Source organism: Cupressus sempervirens, chromosome 11 (assembly GCF_028749045.1).
Source record: "Cupressus sempervirens isolate cs-2001-9-10 chromosome 11, ASM2874904v1, whole genome shotgun sequence".
Classification (NCBI taxonomy): domain Eukaryota; kingdom Viridiplantae; phylum Streptophyta; class Pinopsida; order Cupressales; family Cupressaceae; genus Cupressus; species Cupressus sempervirens.
In genome coordinates, this window is record NC_143128.1 from 638897185 (window position 1) to 638914672 (window position 17488).

Genomic DNA, 17488 nt, shown 5'->3' on the forward strand with positions numbered 1-17488 from the left:
AATATTCTAGATTTTGATCAAATATCACAACTCTAGCAGCTTCTATAATCGTTCTATTCTTTCTTTCTGCTACCTCGTTTTGTTCTGGATTATAAGGAATGGTGTACTCCTTCTTAATTCCCATTTCTTTACAAAACCTTTTAAACAAATCAGAGGTGTATTCCCCTCCATTATCAGTTCTAAGAGTTTTAATTTTATGTCTTGATAAGTTTTCAGTTCATGTTTTGAATTCTTTGAATTTCTTTAGGATTTCTTCTGATTCTTTGCATTTTAGGAAGTAAATCAATGTTTTCCTAGAGAAGTCATCTATGAACATAATATAGTACCAAAATCCTCCATGAGAAGGAACAAACATAGGTCCAGATAAATCTGAATGAAATAATTCTAATACATTATTTGTTTTTCTAGTGCTTTCATGAAATGGACTTTTGGTGTTCTTACACAGTGCGCACCCTTTGCATATGCTTGAGTGGTCTTTATTGAGTTTAGGTAAACCAGGAACCATCTTCTCCATAGTTGATAAGGTTTTGATGTTTAGATGCCCTAATCTTCTGTGCCAAATTTAATTTATGTCTTTAGCTTCATGAATTAAGGCTTGAATAGGTCGACTAGAATTTGGATCCAATTCATACAAATATCCTTTTCTCTGAGCAATCAACTTTGCTTTCTTGATTGAGGAGTTCTTTGCCCAAGTTATTTATGCCCATCATCTTCAAGTGTTGTAATTGAGATTAGATTTCTTTTAATTCCTGGTACGTAGAGTACACCTTTAAGAAGAAGATAATTTCCTGATTTTAGTTTCAAGGTACAATTTCCAATTCCTTCAACGGGATGTGCTGAATTATCACCAATGGTAATTTCGCGATTAACCTTTTTTGAAATAGAGTCTAGTGTTTCTTTGTATCCTGCCATATGTCTAGAAGTTCCACTATCAATTAGCCATGCTTTACTTGAAATTTCATTTGATAGTGATGAGTACAATACACGATTCTCAGGATCATAGGTATCTTCTTCCCTAGTAACATTTGTACAGTTTGCTTGTTGTTTGGAATTCTCAAGACAATTAGATTCGTAGTGTCCAAACTTTTCACATTTGAAACACTTTATTTTGGATAGATCTGTCTTGGGTTCGCCATTCTTTTGATTTTCCTTTTTGGACCGTTCACGGGTTTACCCATCTTTTACTAATTTCTTTGTGACAAGGAAGGACCCTTAGTTCCTTACCTTGTCTTCTCTCTTGTTTTGTTTCTTGTCAATCATAGTTTGGTGCTTCTGCTTGTCTGGCTCTTCTGTTTGTATGCTCAGTCCCATAAACCTTGTTGGTTTCTCGTGGACATTAATATTATTATCTTATCTTATCTTGAAATGCTTCTTCTTGCCCTCATAGGAGTTTGTATTAAGAACATTAAGTTCATCTTCTCTTTTTAGTTTCCCTCCTTTCTTTAGTTTTCTGGATTCTTCTTGAAGACAATCGTTCTTAACTTTGTTGATGTCAGGAAGACTATTTCTGGCACTTATTCCTTGTGCAAAAGTCTCCCATGAATCTGGTAATCCATCTATAGCCATTGGTGTTAATTTTGTGTCACTAATAATGGTTCCTATATGACAGTTCATCTCTAATGCTGACAACCCTTAGGAAGTAAGAATTCATTGATTTTCCTTTCTTTATTTGAATGTGATTTAGTTGCCTTTTCAGTGCGAGAACCCTAGTTGCATTGTTTACCTCATATGCATTTTGTAATGCTTTCATCATATCAAATGCAGTTTGATGTTTTCTAAGCATGGGTACGATATCATTTTTTACTCCATCTAATATGATTTGAATGACTTTTCTATTTTTTTTTTGCTCCAGATAGATTTATGAGGTTTAACTGGAGGTTGTTTGGATGTTCTATCAACAAATTGTTTTGCATCATTCTCTTCAAGAATCATCATGATTTTGAATTTCTAGGCATCAAAGTGTTCTTTCCCATCAAACCTGTCCTCGGGTTTGATTGTGTATGCCATTGAAGATAGGAGATAGTTGCTAGATATATATAAAGTTTGATTATTGAATTTTGAATTTCTGATTCTTATCTTTATTCATCGTAAATCCTATTCCTTATTTCTAATTATTACATTTCATATCTCATATCATTCACATATATCATTTACATCAGAAATAATAGCTGACAACTCTATAATCTCTATTAACCTTGTTAAATTATAAGGATATGATAGAAAAAAATTGAAATATTGAGGTAATTATTCTAGCTTTAGCAGAGATAGTCAAGAGTGGGTTATTACAGTGGTATCAGAGCATAATCCTACTATCTTGTGAGTAGAAGCTTATGCAAACTTACGAGAGGAGAACAAAAAGAACCACCATGAATGAACTAGCCAAAAAGATAAGATCCTGTATGGAGCAAACCAACCAAACATTATTGAATCAAATGGAGAAGTTAAATCGGGCCCTTGTCCAAGCTCTACAAAATATGGGAAATCTAATTAATGATTTGAAAGGTCATCCTATCACTGCAAGAGACAATGGAAAAAACTATTACAAAAATAATAATGTATTTTCTTCTGTTTAAAATGAAGTATATAGAAACCAATAAGTCTATAGCTGTAATAAATAAATTGTATTGGGAATATATGCTCATGAGTTGAATTTATAAATTTATATATAGAAAGTGTGTGTGTGTGTGTATCTATATATATATATATATATATATATAGAGAGAGAGAGAGAGAGAGAGAGAGAGAGAGAGAGAGAGAGAGAGAGAGAGCTCAAAATATCATTATCAACAACTTATCACTGAGGGTGGAAAGAAAGATATTAGAAAACATTGGAGATTGGAAACCTCTTGAGAACTTAAAATTTGTTTTCTAGACAAAAATATGTTTTGCCAATTTTGATTGAACCTTCTTTCTCCTCTTTGCCCTTTCTATCCTTTGGAAATTTGCTTTTCTAATCAAAACAATTTGTTTTTCTATTTTTTGGGGCATCAAGCAATAAGTTAGATATTTGTCGCAATAAAAAAGAGAAACATTGTCATTATTTTACCAAGTTCTCTGTGAGATTTTGAAACTTCTTTACGATGACTAATTTGAGATAAGCCGATGTTTCTTCTTGGGAGCCAAAAAATATCTCGATTAGTAGACTTATCGCAGATATTTCTAGGATACTTTGAACTAAGATATAAACAAATGCAATTTATACCAAAGTAACTAGAATCAGAATCAACAAGGCCGAATCAAATCCTGAATCGGCAAATTAAAAATACCATAGAAATTTAGAGAGTTCAACAATTTGAATCTTATTTCATGCACCCTTTGTTGAATATAACATAAACACACTATAACATCATCAAATAGAAGTTAACATACATAAACATGGAACATAAATGATAAATCTATCACATACATAACTTTGTAACACATAAAATGTAAAATGTAGGCTATAGCTGAAGTAAATAGAAATCATAGGATCATAATGATTCATATTATACAATGTATGTAAGAATCTAAGATGAAGATCGATGAAATGTATGTCTATTTGTATATGTAAACAAAATGAAAAAACAAGGCTCTAGCTCAAGCCTCATCATTATCCTCGAGTTCGGCCGCAACCTCAGCCTCAACCTCTAACTATCCTATCTACCTTCTAGAAAGGCATCTAACGTAGGTACCAGAGGACCGTTGAGTCATAGCGCCTACATGTAAGATGGGGTCTTGAACAACATCACTAGGGCCTGTGTTTGTGTGCGTGTGTGTCTACTAGTGCTTGAACGTGTTCTAGCTGCCTCTTTTGCAATGGCCATAGCCTCAATCTCTCTATCTACCTCGTCAACCCACTCATGGTCTTCCTCAATGAAGACTGGATCCATAGCCTCAATGGGCCACTTTGACTTTGGATCAATTTCCTCCAGAATGATCGAAGAGGAGTCAATAGCCAAAATCTCTCTGATCCTAAGACACAGGTTGTAATGAACAAAGACAAGATCATTCAACCTTTGCACAAACAACCTATTTCTCTTTTCTGAGTGGATATGCTCGATCATGGACCAACTGTGCTCACATCCAAAAGCGTTGCTTGGTTGACTCAGAATACGAATGTCAATTTTTTGAAGTTTTGGGGTTCTGGGCCCAAACATTTGCCACCATCTATCTGAGTCTCATTTGCAATTTTAAAATTACAAAATAAAAAATAAAAAATGCACAACTTATAAACCATAAACTTAAGATTCAAGAATATATTACTTTTACCAGGCTGAATTGTTGTCCAAGCATCTATGGCCATCCTGCGAGAAAAAATTGGCCCTTATTATCGAATATGTGTAGCTCAATGGTTGTAGTTGTGTTATCCTCATCACTACTCAACCTCTGGATCACTATATATAGGCCGATGAGAACCTCCTTATTCGCGTTGAAGTCAGAATGAAAACAAAATGCTAGATTCAGATAATAAGCTGTTGTATGGACGGGTCAATCAATGATCTCCCAAATATGGGCATAGAGGGATTCTCCCCATCAACAGTTCATAGGAGAGGTACAAGGGGCTTAGTGACCTACATATAATGTAAAAAAACCATTTGAGTCAAAACTTAAATATAAAATGAAAAGTAAAACTAAATCATTAACCAATTAAATAATAAACATCAAATAGTAAATACTAACTGTTAAATTGTAAGAACTTTACGTCAAGGATTTCTTTAGTAGGTCTCCAAAAGCCATCCTCATCAAAGATGCAAGTCACCACATCTACCCCTACAGTGGTCATAGCATAGGAAGATGTAATCTACTCCCACCGAACAAACATGCTTCTCAATTCTGCCCTTGATGTCAACAAGGATTGCAGTGTGATGAAATTCAAGGTAAACCTCATGATGCCTCGACGAGCTAACTCCTTGCCTCCTGTGTAGTCCCTCATTGTGCTATTGACGAATGAATGATTGTAGATAAAGTTGCATATTATTTTTGCCCTTTCTACACATGATTTGACCCACTCAAGCTTGCCAATTTCCTCCAACAAGGAGACCAAAATATGGTGGGGTGCCTCTCCATCAATAGTTTACCTACAACAATTTTAAATTAATTAGAAACTCAAACATGTTAGGAAACTTAGAATTAGAAGAAGTTCAAAATTCAAATAAATTTATTATCAAAATTTGAAAAGTTAAAAGTTTACCTACATCAACATAACTTGTTGCATTATTTGTCACCACCTGCACCACACTTTGTTCCCCCACCTCCGCTATGACTTCCTCAATAACCTCACATAAGTATGTGACATTTTTGATATGATCAAAAGAAATAATGGATTTGAGGAATAGGGTATATCCTACAAAACGATGAATTATCATGAATTATTAACAAATTAGCAATCAACAAATCAAAATTTGAATTATTCAATCATGATTCACAATTCACAATTTAATCACCTCTACAGGAAACAAGAAAATTGAAGAGTGTTATATTCTTCATATTCGTCTAACCATTAGTCACGATGGTGCAACTCTTTTCAATCCACTCCTTTAGGTGGTCCTCAAGCTCAACCTTCACATCCTATACCATTTCAACTAAGAGTTGTTCACTCAACTCAGCCTCAGTTGGGCCTGTAGACCTTGGACCACAAATGGCGACCACATCTATCATGTTTTGCCAATAAGGAGCCCTGCCACAAATAGATTATGATTAGAAATTTATATGACAAATCATTATGCAAGCTTGCAAAGTGAATCTATGATTATTCAATGAATGATAAAACACGTAGATATTATTAAAATTTTATTTTAACCTTAAAGGAAACAAATAAAAAAGAATCAATTGCCTCTCTGTAATAAATGGAATGTTGCAAAAGTAGCAAAATTCTTTTCTAGCAGCATCATGAATCTCCTTGTTCAATCCCATGCCCTCAAGTGTGGGTTGTGAGCCAAGAATAGTTCGAGGCACAAAGTATCTATCCAATCTATTCTTCCACACTCTAGGTTGCAATAGGTTGGACTTAATCTTAGTATAAGAACGACTAGCACTAGCATCAACACTAGAACAAGCACTAGAACTAGGATGAAAAGGAGGCTTAGAAGAACCCTCTCCAACACAACCTATGGATGTGGATGTTGATGTGGCTACGGGAGCATGGGAGCCAATAACCGTTAACCCTTCAAGTCGCCTTTTCTTATTTAATTTCTCTTGTTCATATTTTTCTAATACCACTAAACAAGTGCATTTTGCTTTAGTAGTTTGTTGAGTGCAAATTGTAATATCATGTCCAGGTATAGCAAAAATGTGGTATTTGAATTGATAAATACTACCAAAATTTATATCTTTACAAAACATACATTTAGATTGAAATTTTGTTCTTCTAGGAAAGTCTTTGGTATATTTTCAACATTCATCTTTTTTACCCATTGTGGAAAATGAAAGTTAAGGTTGCCGAAATAAGAAAATTCAATTAAAACCTCAAAGTTTCAAACTAATTAATAAAACAACAAAGCCTACTTTGCAATTTAGTAAAACTAAAAACATTCAAGATTTGCAAATGAAAACTAAAAAAATTTAACAAAAAATGAATATTACACTAACATGCAAAAACAAATCAACACTTACGTCTTGCAAATGAGTTGAGGAGTGTTGCTATTGACTTTCTAATGCTCCCAATGCAATCTTATGGCCTTTGCAAATGGACTTTTGATCTCTTTGGTGCTCTTCCTTCTTGTTGGTTGCAAACCTGTGGTTTTTCTCTTCTTTTCTTGTCTCTCATTTTTTCTCTCTTCTACTCTTGGTAAACAATTAGAAGGCCCTTTAGGGTTAAAACAAAGAGGAAAGGCAAAACAAATATATTAAAAAAATGTCTTTAAAAAAAAATTGACTTCACTTTTTGGCTACTCGCACGGCCAATTCCTAGAGGCGATTCATGTAATTTTTTTCCATGAATCACCAATTCATGCCAAGAATTTGGCGATTTGATTTGCTAGCTCCAAAAAAATTGGCAACCATGAATCGAATTGCCAAACCAGTGATTTCGGCGATTTCATGGCGATTTTTGTTACTATGATTTATACATAGGGTTTAAAATATGATTCCTTGTATGGTAAAATGAAGGGTGTTGTATAGAGGCTGACAAAATAAGTGTGTGGGCCTGGATTTGATGTTACAAGCTTGGGTTGTCATTGCACCAAAAGATTGACCTATTTGTGCTCGATACAACAACTAGACTTATAGCATCTAGACGAAGCAATTAAGCCATGACGCAAACTCTGCAAGGGGTGCTGGCTCACTGCCAACAATTCCCCTCTCAACGTCACTCACTGTAGCTTGTGAATATTCAAACCTGTGATTAAGCTTTGATTCCACTTGTAACAAGTTAAGGTTGTCGTTGCACAAAAAGATTGACCTGTTAATGCCTAATACAACCACTAGAATTATAGAATGTATAGTAGGTAGTTAAGCTATGTCGTGGATTTCGTGAGGGATGCTGGTCCACTGGTAACATTTTAAACCTTGGGTTGATTGCAGTTTAGTTGAAGCAAATCAATGGTTAGTCATTGGGGGCTAATTTGAACTTGAGGTTGGTTTTGGAATGTCTGTGGATGGTGATCTCCACATGGTTCAGAGCGGTTGTTGCGGGTTATATGGTGGGCATTGCGTTGTTATTGCCTGATTGAACAATAGTTTGTTTATAACTATTTAATAAAAACATAGAATGTAAGGGAGCTATGCCCTATTGATAACACTTGATTATGTTAAAAAAATATAATCAAGAAAACTTATACTATAAAGTTGTTAATAAAGTAGTACGTAATTGATATATAGCATAGTAAAAAATTTAGTATATAATATCAAAATATACAACAATATATCGGACTTAGATTTGCTAAGAGTGTAGTCTATATTGTTTGAACCACTACCCAATTTACTTTTTGAGACTCATATTTTTCTATTGCGATGAAGGTTTAATTATATTGGGTAAGATAGATTCTCTCATGTTGTCTTTCATATAGCTAGGTAAGCTTTCCACTCAGGTTTTTAAGGGTTGATTGTTGAGATTCCCAAAATCTTGTTACTCTATGACTGTCCTTATTTGGTCTTAATAGAGGAATTATGACCTTTAGAGATAATCTACTTTATGATAGCCAAGCATATTGGAGATAATCTTTATGCATATTGGAAATGTTTTTGGCATTTGTAAGGGGATGTACTTATTCAATTTGTCGATATAGGAAGGTAATAGATTGATGGACATCTTTCCCTTCTTCCAAGGTCAAGTTAATGGGCTGATTTGGGATCTAGGTGAGTGGATTAACAATTTGGGCCCACGAATGTTATGGAGGGATGAGTTGCATCTTAACAATTGGGTTCGTAACACGATAAGTCTTGATTTAAGACATGCTAGAATGCACTTTGGAGCAGCTTGCATATTGATATGGGATCTTGGTATTGATTTATAGATTCATGATTGGTTGAGGGCAAGCAATCTCAAGGAAGGAGGACTGTAATGTCCCCCTTTTTGGGACATTAGCAAATTATAAGCTAATTAATAAAATTATTAAAGGTGACTTAATTCGGAGTTGACAAAAAACTATAAAAAAGTCAAGAGGGAGTGTTGATGTTTGCTAGCTTCAAAGGAGATATTATATTGTACTTGGGTCAATGAGTTTGCCTCAAAATCACACAATTAAATCCTGATAGCAATATCACAATTTGACTTGCTGTGGAAATTATCTCCTACTTATCGATTGATGAGCTTAAGGGGCTTTCTAATGAATGGTTAATAAGGCACAACATTTGGTGAAGGTTTTGCAAATGGGGTTGCAAGCTTTGGGTTTGACCATGGAAGAAACTATGTAGTTAAGCATGCTTAGGTTGGAGTAGTACTGGGATGGGTGACCTCCCGGGAAGTCCCGGTGCTTCACCCCTATGAGCATCACCTACATCCAATGAGTGCTAAGTATTCCATTTATTCTCATGAGAGATGGATTCATGTTGAATCACTACTCATGAAACATGGGTCAATGAGTTTGACTCAAAATCACATAGTTAAATCCTGATAGCAATATCACAATTTGACTTGTTGTGGAAATTATCTTGTACTTATCAATTGACGAGCTTAAGGGGCTTAATAATGAATGGTTCATAAGGCACTACACTTGGTGAAGGTTTTGCAAATGGGTTGCAAGCTTTGGGTTTAACCATGGAGGAAACTCTGTAGTAAAGCCTGCTCAGACTGGAGTAGTACTGAGATGGGTGACCTTCCAGGAAGTCTCGGTGCTTCACCCTTGTAAGCATCACCTAGATCCAATGAGTGCTAAGTGTTCCATTTATTCTCATGAGAGATGGATTCATGTCGAATCACTACTCATGAAACATGGGTCAATGAGTTTGACTCAAAATCACAGAGTTAAATCCTGATAGCAATATCACTAGTTTATTATTGCTTTCTCTGATTTGTAAAACTTGAATGTGGTGCCTCCTTATTTTGCTAACTTAACGTTGTTGGCTCCTCTATTCACATGATTGAGTTTAAAGAGTCTCACTCTATAATCTCATGAAATGCTCTCATACGACATTAAGCATAGATGATTGTCTGTATTCTTTGCAAACCCGATATTTGACTAGACCTTGTTAATATCTCTAAAAAATTGACAAACTTCTTTGCAATTCTCTATAACTGTCAACGTTTATGGCTTCTTCAAATATTTATAAATAAGCAGAGAACCATTATTAATAGTCTTCTAATGTGCCACAAGGAGAGAGTGAATATAAAGCACCATAGTCTACCAATATTTTCCATTTAATGTAGTAACTCTTTCCTGTAATGTTAAGAATTAATATCATGAATATCATGTATATTGGGCCCATACCAAAAGATAATAGCTCAACTTAAATATCTCCCTAAACTGCAATACTAAATATGACGACAATATTCTGTTAGCTCCAGAGTCTACATTCATAAAGGCCCAAACACTTTATTACATTTTCCATTACCATGTTAATGTTCAGCAAGGATAATTGAACTTCTGATATCAGAGCCCATGCCGCAAATAATCTGCAAACACTAATATTTGATTATTCCGGGAAGAATGATACTTACATATTGAATTTCTTGGCCCACGACAATATTTTTCATTCACTGCTGGCTTGCCTTAATATTCCTCTTTGCATTTAGTATTTGCAATACCAATATATATGCAACTTTATGAATAAATTTCAACCAAATACTTTGGAAATAGTCTCATAAAATAATAATACAACAATAGTTTTTGGCCCCCGTGAAAGTGGCTTAATACAAATTAATGGATTTAAACCAAAATACCAATATAAAGATCATTCTGTGTTAGTCATTGGGCAAGAATAGAGAGTTTGAAATTATTAGATTTAAAATTACTTCTTTTGGGTAGTGGAAGAATTGGTCTGACGTGATATATCTACTCTAGTCTTTATTTTTGTTGAAGACTCTCATTCATTAGTGCGCCTTTGACTTCCTGCACCTCTGCAATGAATAATTATGAGCATTGATGACTAGTAATTGACCATTTCAAATGTTGATTTTTTCCCGATTATTTATCTTCCTCTATATCTTATGTCATTCTGAGACCAACATTCATTCGAAAAAAAAAAAAGGAGGTTTGTATATGGTCTAATACTATGTTAAATTTACATTTTAATTCAATCCTTGTCTATAGGTGATGCTTTTGCCCAAGTTGGTCTGGAGTTTCATTATTAAGATCTGATTGTATAATTTATTCCTTGAATTGTTACTTTCTATGAAACCATGTTGATTATAAACAGATATACATATAATTTATTTTTTCTGCTATATCGAGCAGAAAAAACATTTCTTTTATATTTATTGGTGTGCGCCTTCACCAAGGGTCACCACTTATAATAATTTTACCATTATATCATATAATTAATAATAGCATATTATTATTATATTATTACTTATATTATTAAGAAATAATATATCAATTATAATAAAATAATAATTGATATAATTATTATATTATCAATCAATAATAGTATCTTATCATAGAATTAATTATATCTTAATAAGTATATTATTTCAAGAGTAATTTTATCATAATTATTTATGTTATTTACGTCGGCTCAAAGGAAATTGACCATATTATAATAACATCAATACTCACTCATAGCTAGGGGGAGTTATTGTTGATAACTTCTAGTTCATTCTTTTGACACTATCTTCAACAAGCGATTACCTAAATGTACACTATACACTCGAGAGTATGGGTTTGTTTAGATAACCAACACATTAGTCATATATTGGGTTATGATTAATTGATGTATTAATTTGGTCATGATGACTGTTGAGTTTAAACTATAAAATATTGTTTTATATCAATGACTACATTTCCTATAATCAGTGATTGTAGAGGACATATATTTATTTTATTTTATTTACGAGGGAGATATATCTGAATAGTTATGATAAGTAATTAATTTAAATAATTTATTAATTATTGTATCAAATAATACGTTGTATTATTTGAAACATTATTGTAAATCGGATATGTAAACCCTATGAAGCTGATTTCAACACACTCATGTCCTAATCTAATCTTGAGTTTCATGTGCACCCCTTGCTATCTCTCGTCAAAAGTAAATAATCTGTTATACTCAAATCCGATTTCCTTTTCCCAGAGCAATCCTCTTGACTCACATGATGAAGTCTGGAAGAACTTTGGGTCCTTCCTAGACACCAACTTGATAATGTCTATCGACTTGCCTGCTCTGTGTTTGCATACACCATGCCCTAAATCCCATCTAAGGAGAAGGGCTAAAAGCTTTTTTCCTTGCATTTTTCCCATATTTGTAGAGTATTTTTTGAATGCATAATTTCTTATATAGTTATATTACAATTTTGGTTTTTTACTAAATTAATTTAAAGAAGTTTTTTCTTTTGATAGGTAATGGGCCAAAGCCTAGAGTATTTATTATTATTTGTTGAGATTATCTATTATTGTATGTTGCTTGAGTAAACTTGAACTCGAGATTTCCCAAATGAGAGGCTCACAATTTATCATTGTGTTGTAGGCTCTTGCCTAAATCTAAATTTGTATTAAATATAAGCATATAAAATCTTTAATATTTATAATTTTTGAAAATGTGTATGTATATAAGACCCGTTTCTTGTACACCTCTAAACATTCCATTTCTAGGCATGTTGGCTTTGTTGCAGTAGCATCGGTTTCTTGCTAGGGGTAACATATGTGCTTGTGCATTTGTATTACTTGTGTGCATTGACACACATATTTGCATGTTTTTGATGTGCATATGTACAATGTACTAATAAGGATATTAGAAACTTATTGTATTAAAAAATCAACATTTTAATACATTTGTTTTCAACAACTCTCAAATTTTATTGTGGATATGAGTATTGTTTTCGAAATTAAATGCAAACAAAACAAGGGGACTAGCCCATGAAGGACAAACATCAATTACAACACATCAACAACAACTCGAAATCGCAGAGATTCACAACAAATTGTCAACCTATCCCTTCCCTTAATTTCAAAAACCCATCCCTTAAGAACCAAATAACCATCATAGTTTTTTGACTAATAATAAGTAGAGTATTCATTGAAAGAAAAAAGAAATAGCTATCTATTAATTTAACACCGTACTGTAAGAAATGTCTATGCCATTATGGCTTTTAATAGAGTTGTACTAAAAAATAATAATAATAGTTTTGCGCACGCAGGGCTCGTATTCAAAATAAAAACTAGGTTACCAGAGATCCTCCGGCAATAAACTAACTTAGCCAAATTAAAACGATTAAATCAAATTATTGCCCTCGGGATTTATCATGATCAGTTGTATCTAGTCTTCATCCAAGAAGGGAAACAACTCCCTAGAAGCATCGTGATTAGAGCCCTCCTTGTCTTTAGCTTCTTGCAACAAGCTTAGAGTAGTACTAGAGGATTGCATAACCTTGAGTGCATAGGTTGCTTGTCTGGTGTATATCATGTCCATGTCCATAGTCTCCAGCTCCACCCTTAGTTTGGTTATAGCCTCCTCATTGGCCACACATCCTTCATAGACATGAATACCTTTCTTTCCACTTCCCATAGCAACATCATCAATGTGAGTAGAGCTATTGGTAGAACTTTCCTCATTGTCATTATTTTTATGGTTCTCATCTATAAACTTCTCCCTATAAGCCTTTTCCTTAATTCCGGGCTTGGGTTTATTAGCAATTCTACGTGACTTATGAGGGTTTCTCGAGTGTTGTCTTCAGAATCCACCACATAGACCTCGGGTTCAATTTTGGGTTTCTTAGTAGTAACAAAAGTATTGGTGGTGTCCTTTTAAGATTTTTTCCTAGATTTGGGTGGTGTAACTGACGAGGACCCAACACAAGGGGAGGTTTTACCTTTGTGGATCATTTTCTTAGAGGAAGTTTTAATAGGATTCTTGGAGGGTTCGGGAGGGGTAGTAACTTCAACTGTAATGTTCTTGGGGAGACAAAGGGCATGGTGGAAATTGTATAGATGCAGAATAAGACCTTGGTGGAGAATGCTGTACTTTTTTCCCTGGCTATGACACTCCTTGACATCATTAACAGTAAATTCAAGTGAACAAAGCAAGAAAAAAAGGAAAGGAAGAATGTTGTCATGCCTAAAATGATTGAGCAAAGGAAAGTGATAGTGATAGCAAACCCCAAATCTTTGTTTGAGGGTGAAGTACTTCATAATGACCATGCATGCGTGATCCCAAGACTTGGGTAGCTCCTCTTTGTTGAATCCTCCAAATAACTTGATAGGCTCCTTATTTCTTCGGGAAAATATATTCATACTAGTTTCCTTAGGAACCTTATCTGTCTTTTTCAATTTTCGGCCTTCAGTTGACAGCCCACTCGCCTACGCAATTACGTCTTCTTTTATCTCAAAGGAAATGCTACCCATGGTGATTCGCCTTTGATTCCAATTGTTACTGAATATAGGTATTTTTTTTTCAAATGAAAAGGTTTTTTTTGTGGATTGGTATATGAACATGTAAGATAGGTAGAAATGACAGTAAATTTAAAAAATGTACAAATTTATTTTTTTATATAATAAATAAAAACGATAGCAATTGTTTATCATTTTTTGTGTCATTCATTCAATTCGTTCTCGCAATTGTAATCTTTTTCATTTCTTCTTCTTCTCTTGAAGAGCCGCTTAACAAAAATCCTTATGTGGTTTCCTATATAAGATCACAGAGGAATCAAATACATGAAATGAAGATATAATAAAACAAATATAAATGGATAATAATAAAACAACCATGATACAAAATTTATATAATAACTAAATTTTATATGATGTAAAGCTAAACGTAGACACATTTTTTAGAATTCCCCCTTGTTAATAAATTTAAAAAATAAAATGAAAATGCGTTTAAAACGATAAATTTTTGTAGAAAATTACCATGACACAATTTTTGTAAATTGAGTTACTAATTTGATAAATTATACAATAGCGCTATAAATAAAACTCGTTTGATTCTTATTGATCAAACCGAATTCCTGAAGCACTCTTCCCTTCGAGGTTTAACGTCAAATTCAATAGGTAGATCATTGATTTAATTTCCATTAACCCTAGATTTTGCCTCAATACAAGTGATTCAACTATTATACAATTTGTGAAAAAAAGTTTCTTGTTATTTCTATAAAAGAGAAATAGAATTGAATTGGTTACCATATTTATTATAATGAAATCACTTTACCATAGCATCCATGGCTGAATAGTAAAAGCACCCAACTCATAATTGGGAAGTCACAGGTTCAATTCCTGAATCATTCATTGGATAGGACGGCAAAATAAACCAATAAAGAATAAATTTCATTGGAGTCCAAAAGTAAACCCCAAATAACTAGAGTTAATATTTGCCTGTAAGATACTTATTGGACATATAGAGGTATTTGTATCCTCATATTATATGAATAACTAATATGTGTAATGAGTCAATACTGATTGATTTCTAGGACCTCACTATTTATGATCCCATAGATTCTTCACAAGGAGCCAGATGAGAAGAAACTTACCAATGCCATAAGAAAATTAAATAAACGAGTAACCAATGCCATAAGCAACTTAAATAAAGTAAAAAATGCCATAAGCAAAAAGGAAACTAATGACATAAGTCTTTGAAATAGAGCCATAAGCAAACAAAAAAAAAAATCTTAAAATACGTTAATGCTTTTGCATCTTTTGGATAACGTAGGAGGCATTTGAAATATCAATTTTTTTTATAAAAAACTATTTGTCACTGTTCAGCTTCGAATCTGCCTTTGACCATCAAATCAAATGTGATTTGCTTGTTTTTCTCTTTAGAACAAGGGTTCCTTTACCTTAGTTGTTTCTGCTCCAGACAATTAAGTCTTCTCCATATTATCATATCTCCGGAGTCAATAATTAATTCAGAAACTATTGAACTCAAGCACCCGCTCACCAATTACCTATGTACCAAAATATTATACTAAAACAAAAATAAAAAGAAATCCAAAACTAACAAAACATCAACCCAACACATGCCACACATGAGAATATGAATTTACATTATAAAATACTAATAATAATAAGAACTTACATCACTTAAAAAGAGAAACTGAATAGTATCTTATTAATGCGGTCAATTATGTCTCACCTCGAAGTTGGTTAGCCACTTCTCATTTTGTTCTAGGATTTTTCTTTTTCGTAGGTCATTTGTGGCATGCAGGAAGAGCTTGTGCAGCTGCAGCCGGATTTGAGAAAGGAATTGATCATGATTTTGAACCTGTTCTTTCCATGACCCCTCTTAATTAAGCCAGAGATAAAACTATAAATATCTAATGTATTTCCTTAATGATACCTGCAATATGTTGAGTATAAATCAAGTTGAGTTGTGTTGTAAATTAATGTTAAAACTGATGGAAATCTTAGGTTTGCATGCACCTTTTAAAATAGTTTTGAGCAAACCTATTGGTGTATATAATGTTGTTCTATGTGGAGTATTGTAATATCAATTTATGGTCTTTTGCTGCAATCACTTTGGAATAATCTTTTCCTCCTTTTCTACTTTTTCTTTTACAGTTTCAGATGGAAAATATTATAAAATTGTCAAGTGTATTATATTATTTTTCCAATTTCTATTCTACATGCCCTCTGGTTATTGGTTAGGTTTTTGTTCTCATTAAGTTTGTGTCTCTGAAAGTGTCCTCTTCTTTTTCCTTAACCTGCCTTTAGAAACCCATGTATTATCCTATCATTATTGAATATTGTTTGGTTGCTTTAATTGCTCAAGAAATAATGATTTTGTGAATACTTAAATTTCAGACATTGCAATAGTACCGAAAGCTACTTTAACTTGTAAGAGTTCACTGCAGGTTAGTATGGCAATTGGTTTCCTATTCCTCGGAGGAGGGAGGTTTACATTTTCAACCAACAAGGGCGCTATTGCTGCATTGCTGATTTCCTTGTATCCTGTTTTTCCAACAAAGCCAAATGACAACAACACACATCTTCAGGTGAAATTTTAATTTTTTGTTCAATTTTCAATATGGTCAATTTTTACTAATGCTCCATAGGTTAATATCATATATTGTAGGCTTTCCGCCACCTCTATGTCTTGGCTACAGAAGCACGTTATGTTCAAGCTGTTGATGTGGATACTGGTCGAGATGTATATGTCCCCTTGGAGATAACAATCAGGGAAACAACCAACCATTTAGAATCAACATATTGCCAAGTGACTCCTTGTACCTTGCCTGAGCGTTCTATTGTGAGTTCTTTAGTCTATTTTCTTTTTGTTTCATTTCTTGGAGAACATATCTTGGTAAAATTATTCTTTTGTCATATCAACCTTTATATATATATAATTACTAAGGTTTCTGGCAATGTCTTCAACAGTTAAAGCGAGTACAAGTTTGTGGACCTCGGTACTGGCCTCAAGATATTCAACTTTATCCTACTGGTAAGGACACGTTTCAAAGACACTGCTATGTAGCTACTTTCCTGTCTATAGGACACATCTGATCAAAGAAAACTCAATAATCTGTAAACATGAATGTTCTTTATTGTGTGGTCTCAGTTTTTGTTTTTCTAAAGAGTTGTCTACACAGACGATCCATGGTGGGGGCCAATGGATAAAGATGACCCATTCAGTGGAGGTGTACTCTATGTAAAACGCAAAGTTGGAGTTTGTTCATATGCTGACGATCCAACAGGGTGCCAGTCTTTGCTGTCTCGTGTGATGCACAAGGTTAGGTTTATCCTTCAGTATGTGCAAAGCTGTTAATTAATGTGACCTCAAAGGTAGATTTTTTCCTTTGACTCAATGATCTTGTGTGTCACTGCTCCATTATTCCCTATAAAGTCACGTTGAGATGGATTCAAGTTGGTTTGCAAACAAGAAATCTTCTGTATTAAAAGTCAAGTAGTAGAGAACAGTACAGTTCAGCACAAACACAACTGTTCTATAGAATCAACATTTTCAAATGATATGTTATCAATCGGGTGCT

At 33.7% G+C, this 17488-nt stretch overlaps 1 protein-coding gene across 2 annotated transcripts in view; it reads left to right on the forward strand.

Moving 5' to 3' along the window:
- The window catches only part of EMB2771 (E3 ubiquitin ligase), a 313580-nt gene that overhangs the window by 264249 nt on the left and 31843 nt on the right, over nt 1-17488 (forward strand). For both annotated transcript variants that reach the window (XR_016358446.1, XM_089808665.1), the window contains exons 30-33: nt 16355-16495; nt 16576-16749; nt 16878-16941; nt 17090-17229. Coding sequence is in view for 1 of the 2 variants with exons in the window: in XM_089808665.1 (XP_089664791.1) it covers nt 16355-16495; nt 16576-16749; nt 16878-16941; nt 17090-17229 (519 nt within the window). In the remaining variant the exon portion in view is untranslated. The remainder of the gene's footprint in view (nt 1-16354; nt 16496-16575; nt 16750-16877; nt 16942-17089; nt 17230-17488) is intronic.